The sequence below is a fragment of the Aegilops tauschii genome, chromosome 7 (genome assembly GCF_002575655.3).
Source record: "Aegilops tauschii subsp. strangulata cultivar AL8/78 chromosome 7, Aet v6.0, whole genome shotgun sequence".
In the NCBI taxonomy this organism is placed as follows: domain Eukaryota; kingdom Viridiplantae; phylum Streptophyta; class Magnoliopsida; order Poales; family Poaceae; genus Aegilops; species Aegilops tauschii.
This window is the reverse complement of record NC_053041.3, coordinates 393,246,724-393,255,730: the sequence shown is the minus strand read 5'-3', so window position 1 is coordinate 393,255,730 and position 9,007 is coordinate 393,246,724. Positions and strand designations below refer to the sequence as shown.

At 42.6% G+C, this 9,007-nt stretch overlaps 1 protein-coding gene across 1 annotated transcript; it reads right to left on the bottom strand.

Moving 5' to 3' along the window:
• Window positions 1-929: 929 nt before the first annotated feature.
• Window positions 930-7,276, bottom strand: LOC109762928 (uncharacterized). The gene is made up of 16 exons (XM_020321812.4): window positions 6,651-7,276; window positions 6,484-6,566; window positions 5,754-5,910; window positions 5,534-5,672; window positions 5,074-5,167; window positions 4,780-4,914; window positions 4,557-4,657; window positions 4,347-4,460; window positions 3,844-4,082; window positions 3,191-3,249; window positions 2,929-3,114; window positions 2,723-2,846; window positions 2,537-2,592; window positions 1,894-2,039; window positions 1,599-1,769; window positions 930-1,491 (listed from the first exon to the last, which is right to left on the bottom strand). Exons 1-16 carry the CDS (start codon window positions 6,923-6,925, stop codon window positions 1,210-1,212), a joined length of 2,361 nt encoding a protein of 786 aa, XP_020177401.1. The 5' UTR covers window positions 6,926-7,276; the 3' UTR covers window positions 930-1,209.
• Between the last annotated feature and the right edge of the window lie 1,731 nt (window positions 7,277-9,007).

Sequence of the window (9,007 nt, the reverse complement as noted above, 5' to 3'; positions counted from 1 at the left end):
TGGTGAAGCGCGCAGCTGGCTCCGCCTCCTCCTCCTTCAAGGGCTGGGGGTCCTGCTCCGCCCCGAGCAACTGCTACCCCTTCTCCTCCGGTGAATCCGAAGGTAGTCGGACAGCGAAACGAGCGGCACGCCTGGCCCGAATCCAGCAGCCGCAGCCGTCGCTCCGGAGTGAGAATGGCGTGGGTGGTGATCCGGTGCCTCGGCATCGCTAGCGGCAGACAGGTCGGAAGTAGCGGCGGCGAAGAGGAGAAAGGGGAAGAAATGGTGCGGGGTAGGGTTGGGCGGCCGTCGTCCGGCTAAAATAGACGACCTTGCTCCCTCGGGCGACATGCCAGAGCGGCCCACGCGGCGTGGAGCGATGGAGGCGCTCGTCGAACCAGCGATCTATTTGTGTGACCGTGTGGGCCATTGCGGTCAGTCTGACATGGAGCCCACGTCCGGGCGTCCTCATATCCGCCCTAGATATGAGCCGAGTATGGAGAGTGCCGGCCAGCCCAGACGTTTGAGGTAGGTGTGGGGAGCCAGGTTGGGTGGCCGAAAATCATCCGAGCAATGACCAGGCAGCCCGCCCGGGCATCTGGGACGAGTATGGGAGGTCTGGTTGTAAATGCGCTTAAGGACTTGCCATGGCAAATAGGAAAACTTGCCGTGTGTACAAATAAATTTGCCAGCAAACACATATTTTTTTCAAATGCCATCCGTTTGATTCCCATCACATGGTTGTGCAGGCTGGACCTCCCTCCAGCGAACATTCGCTAGTTAACATTTCTCAATATTTATACCCCATTACAACACACAGACAATTATCTAGTCAATGAAAAAAATTCCTACCAGATATAGTTCAAATGAATATCTTAGGAAAAATCATATGGATCGAAATTATGCGAATCAAACAACCCATGTGTCTTAATTTTAAAAAATACCACGGATAAAATCATCCGAAATTTCTTTGAAAATCCCTTGAATAAGAGGACCTCCTCGATTCTCAGACAAGTGTCTGCAATGTTTCATTAATCCTCGCTATGTCTGAAGCTCTGTTCATCTCCAAGCCATGTGTTTCTGAAGACAGGGCAACTACAAGACTGCCTGAAATGGGTTGAACATCTTTGTCTAGTGACAAAATACCCAGGATTAGGTCGCTTACGAACAAATCATTCTACCCTACGCATGTAGTGTGCACTATCGGAGTCCTGAATGGAATTGAAATGGCTACTCTAAAGTGATGCTGATCTCGAGACTGGACTCGGTGCTGATGGTCTCCTTGTTGGTGGTTCCAGCAGGGTGATCGGCGCACTCCATTCTCAGCCTGAGATGAACCGGCTTCATGATGACTAGATCCCTCGCGTCTCTGTGATTCTCCGTCAGGAGCTCGACACCCACGTGCTCCTCATGCCCCTGGCACTGGAGGATCCTCTTGATCACTGCTTTCTGGTCCTCATGGTCCGCTTTCGTTCGGTCGACCCTTAGGTACAATGCAGCAGAGGCCACCAGCTGCAGGAGCAATAACAGTGTCATGGTCTTTGATTCTTTCTTTCAAGTGATTTCGCTCCATATAACACAGGAAGATTGTCTTGTTTTAATAGAGGTAAGAATCGCACCTCGCATGACCCAGGGCTGACGTTAACTGCACAGGTGAAATGCACGCTTTTCTGGTCTTGGTGACTTTCATCTGCGGGTTTATCATCACCTTTAATCACAGCAGGTTCCTCTGCAGCTTCAGAAAATGCTAGGTTGTCTATTTCATCATACCATTGCTGTGCTATACCAACCTGATAGCATGTGCATTAGCAATTCAGACTCGAGCACTAGCATATCGCCAGCTAGGTTTGTAGTAACTTCGATACTCAAAATTCACAATGCATAAAGATGTTGCGAACCGGACAAGTGCTTTACCTTCTCAGATGTTGTATCTTGTGCGTCAGATTCAGAAATCCCAGCACCAGATCCCCTTACTTGGCGCCAAATACAGCTCTCAACCAAAGGTGTGGCAAGCTCAGTATCAACTGGGATGTCTACAGAGACCTTGATGTTGCATCTTCCTGTTAAGTTGAATCCACCAGTTAAACAGCTATCTTAAACCGAATCTCATATGGCAGTGCCCCTTCAATTTATGTAATGGAGTCACTTCAGTAATCCACATGGTTATCTGAACCGTAAAGTTAATTTCAAATTTGGAGCTTATGTATTGTGCAGATGCACTACAGGATTCGACACTCCTTTTTTAACCTGTGTTGTCAACTCAAAATCATTTGAAACTGAAGGCACAGCAAGTTACAAGGAATGTGGAAAGCAGAGGTAATGAATATAAAAAATGATGCCCTTCTTCGGCAGTAATAAGTTTTATGTGCTGCAGTATTGAAGACCACACAGTATCATAGTTACCCAGAGCCAAAAGTGGGGAAACAGTAGTGTCGTGCTCAAACTAAGCTATAATTTTCAATTAAAGGCTTCAAAATTGGAGGGGAAGTCACCCATGGTCATATATGGCACAGATGCAAAAACTACTATCATGACAAAACAGCTTCTGTTAAATTACCAGGGAGCACATTTACTTTACGGTTGTGATCTTGAAATTGTCCAGCTGAATGTCCCCTGCCATTCATTTCAAAACAGTGAGAAAGGAATAATGAATCCATGCAGCACGCAGACTTTTGTCAGCAGCAGATAAATTTCTATGCTCACTGCAAACATGTTGAAGATAAATGGAGAACCAAAAGCTCACCAGGTAGATACTTTCTCAAGACGGCAAACAAACCAATATGGTAACCCTAGAACCCCAACATTTGTAAAATGAATATTCGAGGTTTCTTTGGTATCCAAGTCATGCTTCTGAACCCTTTGACCATCTTCAAGACAAAGAAAAGGAATTCAAATTATTTGTGGTACGGTCTGACTCTAAATGAAAGCACTAACAGCTTATAGATCAACCTGTATCACAGAAGACAATGCATTTCCGGAATCTTGAAATTGATGATACAAGTTCATTGCAAGGGATCTTCTCCAGTAGATTAGAATGTCCTTTATCACCTGATGACCCATTGATGTGTATATCTTTAAGGAGAGCATGCCTCTCATCAATCATTTGCTGACACAACTCCATTGCTTCAGCTCTACCTTCGCATCACTTTAACTCCTCAATGAGCTGTAAATAAATAACTCCAACATGTGTAACAAAAGAATTTGTACTAACCTCTTACAATATTCTTTTTTTCACCAGTTGACATGCTCAGGATCCATGATGTTTCAAAGCTGGAAAGCAGCAACAGTATAAGAACTAAGAAGATTGCCACACAGCTAGTTAGGTTTGTAATGTCCCAAACTAAAGCCAGCCACAGTTGACCCGCGGTACTTATGTGTATACCGAAACAATAACAGAACATAGGATAGAATTAAGCAATATACATCGAATGACATTGATGGAATAGTGGAACACACTTTTATTCCATTAATAGCTTATGTTTTCTCACACATGCATCAAATTGACAGTTAAGCACACAATGACATGCAATTAGGTAAGTAAAAAAAAGGGCAGCCCGGTGCACGTAGCTCCCGCATGCAATTAGGTAAGTATTCAAGAGAAAATGACAGTTAAAGTTTACATAAATATCATTGAGCTTCAGTGTCAAAATCAAACTGAACCTGAGAATCAGGTTGAGCTGTGCAGATTTACAACATGTAAAACCCAAAAATGAATTACAGCTACAACAGTGCAAAACAATTCATGAGATAAGTCAGATCTCAGGCGATGAAACCATCCAACTGAAGCATTATGCAAAAATCTACCACTAAATCAGTTTGATATTGCGAAAGGACAAGATGGAGGAGATGAATAGAGGCACATACCTGCGATCTGCTACTAATAAATCGTCCTCGGAAATTTTGAGCAAATGCCATGGAAACACTACTGAGTCAGCGTCGAAATCTTGAATGTTTGAAGTATCATCTTTCTTTGAAGCGTCTTCCTTTGTCAAACCAAGCTTATCAATAATCCAACTCCAGACACCACTTCCTTTTTTATTGAAGACTGGATAAACTGTCTCCAGAAACCTTCTTCCAAAATCTGCTTTTCTAACTGCATGATTCTGCAAAAGAATAAGAAAAGCTAGTAAAAAAATCTTTGATACATGATTGACGATTCATGATTGTTGTGGTTAGTTATAATTTTTTGCATGTACAAGACAAAGGAACAGCAGAAAAACTTTAATTGACACCTAAAACTTGTGATGACCACCTTATGGCCTTATGGGTTATTATAGCTCTATTACCTGTATGAGATCTCAGTAGCCAGTGAAAAGGACATACTTGTCAAACCGAGTAAACTGAGGCAAGCCATTATGGATAATTACCTCCGAATCTACTATATATAGACAATCTTCAGCGGCATGATAAAATGATGCAGCAGGGTGCAATAACTTGGCAGATTCAAATTCACCATCCTCAAAACCTGGGGAGGATCCAATCTGTAAAGTAAATATCAATTCATTACACTGAATTTGCAGGCCTTCAAACCATATGAGTAAACTTAGAACCCAAGGGAAACAGCAACTCATGCTTACACAGTCTAAAATCACCCCATCACCGTTGCTAATGATGATTCTATGGTGGTTACTATCAGAGATAAAAATGCGATCACCGTCCTCATCAATTGATAGGCCACCTGTAGAACATTAGATTTTACAAAACATCGTATTTAGTTCCAGTGTTAGATTTTCTGGTTGGGCTGCAAAATTGATGTTTAGTAAAATAAGTTGCACGAGGGAAGAAGCCGCAACCAAGTACCTGGATGATAAAGTAACAAGTTTCTGAGAGAACCTACATATGGCTCTTTGACAACCTCTTCTTTCTGCCACGGAACTCCTGATTCTACAACATTTTCAATAGGTTCTGCACTCAATGCACTAAATCCTTCCATGCCTGCATTTATAACAAATAGGAGGTTTTAGAAAATTAGCATATGTGAGGAGCAACCAATTTGCCGAGCAACATTCTAGAGAATCTTAAGTGCAACAAATGTGCACAAGCAAGCTAACAATAATAGCATAAAATAAATAGCTAATGCTATCTAAAGCTTACCCCTGATCATGAGCTCAGGGTCCCCATCCAATTTTGTGAAGATTATATGATCCTTAGAACCTTCAAATAGCAAGTAGCAAGCACCATTCGCCATCTGAAAAGTCATCAAACAGACAAACCATGTTTCAATCAAGCATGCATTAATTAAATCCATATAGATCTACAAAATTTGTTTGCCACATATTCCGTTGTGCTTGGCGTTGCATTGTATTCCCATTGTATGAAGTTGTGTTTCGCTTCTTTAATGTGATAAATTAAACCTGTCTAACGATATCAAAATGGACCATCTCAATGTATATCCATAGCGTATTTGAAAAATATACTGGTACTTGGATTCTCCCAGTGAAGACAGAATAAAAAGATAGTGTATGCATCCTATATATGAACTGCATGGCCAATGATCACAAAACATTTCTGAACTTCTCTAGTGGCAGGAAAATTGCAAGGATATTTGCCTCACATTGGTAAAGTCTTTGTCTGACAACAAGATAGGAAATGTAATGTATTCCTCCATTATTGTACGAACTGCTTGGCTTTGAGTAGCTAAGGAACTAATACCACTCCCATATTGCATAGCAAAAACATTTAGATGCGGGTACCTACAATGAACAGATAATAAGACAATAGAGAAATTTGAGACTTTTGTCAGATCACAAAGCAGCCAGATTTTACACAACTACCTCTGATGAAGATATTTCAATTTTCTAAATGCAGCTGAATGTTTGCTGTCCCCGTCTAATGTTTCATGTGACTGATACAATAGAACAAGATATATTCCTTCTTGATTAAAGGTTTTCCAAATGCCATTCACGGCATTCAACCAACAATGATTTTTTCCTGCATCACAACAGTTAAGCAAGAATTAACAGACAGCAATAACCACTGAAGAAAAGGACCGTGCATTACATATTTACGTTCATTACTTACATCTAGGAATAGCCAAAATTATCCTTGTTATGTCATTTGTATCACATGCAAGTCCATGTCATCTTTCAGAAGAAGTTAAAAAAAAATCACTGCAATCGTATTCTTGGAAAACTATTTGTAACTGTGTACAGTACTTCTTGTGGCTTTCATCCTATGTAGTTTTGTCACACAAATGTGATGAACAAATGATGAAATACCACAAGACTCCTGGAGTGTTGCACAATAGTGAAAACTCAAGAGCATCCTTTTCATCAAGCATTACGAAATTTATTGAAAATAACCATCCCCTTTGTGGGTTTGTAAATGGCAGGTGAGAATTAAGAAGAGCATGCTTCTCCACCATAACCAGCAAAGCTGTGTGGGCAGACACTATAACGAGAGCACCCAAACTATCAACAAGAACATATAGTTCCACAAAATGGCACGGCATGGGATATGATATTGCAGTATGTTACGACTTGCGATTGAAATGGTTGATATTACCTTCGAGTGTCCCAAATGTGGATTTGATGAAATGTAAGAGTTGAGACTGCGAGGTGGGTGTACTCTCACTTGAGCCGTCAGAGCTGCGAGACAGACGAGGGCGGCTTTGTTAGGACAGTCAATGGCTAAGAGAAAACTAGAGAGGCGCGTGATGCGAGAACTTCTACCTCGGAGCGTGGTGCAGGGCTCTCGTCGTAGTCGCAGCCGCTGCAGACTGCCGCCGGTAGGAGTCGAACCGACTGCACGTGCTGCTGCTGCAGGCACTGCTGGTGATGGAAGAGCCGGCCGCGGCTGGCGGCTTCGGCCCGTGCAGCGCTACCGGAGAGTAAGCGGAGGTGGATGAGAGGAAGCAAGAATGTAAGAGCGAGGAGAGGAATGCCGCGGATGGATCGCGGGGACGCCGCAAGCGGCGCAGCGCCGCCGCGGCCGAAGCCTGCGCCATCAGACCTCGATGGCGTTTAGCAGTGGGGTTCAGGTATTCAGGACGTCCCAATCGGTGCCCGCCGGCAGAAATGAACAAGACGTCAAGACTACTCGTGCTCGGAGGGCGCCAAGTTCGGACTCAGGCGCCGCCGCGGGACGAGGCCGTGCCAGAGCGAGGACGGCTGAACGGGGGATGTGGGCTGTGAAGCAAGGGGAGGACGACTGGCGAGGCGGGGCAGGCTGACGTCGCCCGGGGAGTTGTGGAGGCGGGCGCCGGGTGGCTAGGCCAGTCGTGGAGGCAGCGGCCGGCGGCGGCGGCGTTTGCTTCAGTCGATGCCTCGATGGGGGGAACGGCAACAGGACCGGGACCGATGCCGACGGGGTGGGCCGGCCCAATAACTTCTGGACACCTTTTTCTCTGCTTCTTTTTTGCTCTCTTTTCAGTTTCCCCTTTTTCTTTTATGTTTGTTGTGTTTTCCTTCTTCCTTTTCTATTTTTGTGTTTTTAATAATACGTAGAAATTATTATTTTAAAAATAGTTAAAGAATATTGTAGCACACATGAACAACTATTATCAAATGCAAGATTAAAAAAATACATCTGGTGAACAGTTTTAAATATGAAATGCATGTTTTTTTTAATATATGAACGTTTATTTTTAGACCCCGCAAAAAACGTGCTCCCTCTATCCTATAATATAAGAGAGTTTTTGACACTAGCGTTTTTGACACTAGTAGTGTCAAAAATGCTCTTATATTATGGGACGAAGGGAGTATATTTTTAGGTACATAATCATTTTTAATGTATTAATTTGTTTCTTTGGAAATACTTCCAAAATTTATTAAAATAAACACATGTTTTTTGGACAAGTTTTTTTTCGTACGAATTGGGTTGGTTGGTTTTAGGTGGGCCAAAGTTTGGGGCTTCACGGACCTCGCTTAGAAATGAGCTTACATGATTGGACCTCTCTGTGTTGCGGCCTTCGCATAGGTTGAGTGGAAGGGCTTGTTCTAATCATGTGGTACTTTTTATGATGGTGAATATGCAAGTATAAAACTTAACTTTCTTAGTTAATTTCGTAGATTCAGGAATTGTATGTTCCCCAAAGCGCAACTAGATATAAATAACATTAACAAGTTGGTAAAGAAATAAGCAAGAAGTAAGCTGAGAATGAAGTAGCCACAAGGCACGAAACTGAAGTAATATATCCTGAAGTTCAATCCATGTTTGTGTAGGGGAAGGGGGCTCTAATTTCATGACTAGATTCCTCCTTGAGCTTCGAGAGCTCAATCACTAAGGTTAGACCTCGACGGGGACTAAAACATTCACAAAATTCCCGGAGCTAATCCACAAATACGGAAGCTTCCGGTTGACTATGACCATCTATGGTTCCCTAGAAACTAAATAGTAACAAGTGGAACGAAGAACTCAAAGGGGATTCAAGATTGCCTTGGTCGAGTCACAAACGTTTGGTTCCTCTTTGTTCTCTCTCATTCAAATCAAATAATGGTTGGCTCTAGAGGAAAAGAATGGGAGCTCAAGGTGGTCATCAAGGGTAAAGAAGGCATATCAGGTTGATGCCCTCCTTACATAAGAAAGCTGGCATTTTACATGGCCCCCAAATTATGCTCATTACGTTCCCATTCTGGACCGCACAAAAATTCCAGTGCCAGAGCTCTACGGTTTATCCAGAAAATACTCATGTTAAACAAAATGGTTCGACCTAGCCGCCCCGGACTAATCTTGAGAACTCCGGGTTGATTTTACAGCAACATGCATATCTTGGGGGTTCTTCAAGGGGTTTGGTAGAAGGTGTTGAGGAATTCTATGATATGTGTTCGTCAACAATCCCCACTCTTCATCATTTGTATAACTCCTTTTTTTATAGCACATCTTTCCTATAGAAAAACCGTTGATACATATTAACATGTGATCGACACGCCTCAAACGTATCTATAAAAAAAAATTCCATGTTCATGCTACTTTTACATCAATGCATGGTTCGGCACAAACTTATATTATTTTATTGTACTAACCTATTAATCCAGTGCCAGATACCACTTTCTGCATTGTTGGAGTTCTCAGAAAAAACACCATTTCA

Excerpts from the sequence above, each read along its gene's own strand:
- LOC109762928 (XM_020321812.4), bottom strand. The coding sequence starts at position 6,925 with ATGGCGCAGGCTTCGGCCGCGGCGGCGCTGCGCCGCTTGCGGCGTCCC. Across the intron at positions 4,915-5,073 it reads CCCTGAGCTCATGATCAGGG|GCATGGAAGGATTTAGTGCA; the intron begins GTAAGCTTTAGA and ends TTATAAATGCAG. Across the intron at positions 4,461-4,556 it reads ATGGGGTGATTTTAGACTGT|ATTGGATCCTCCCCAGGTTT; the intron begins GTAAGCATGAGT and ends TTTACTTTACAG.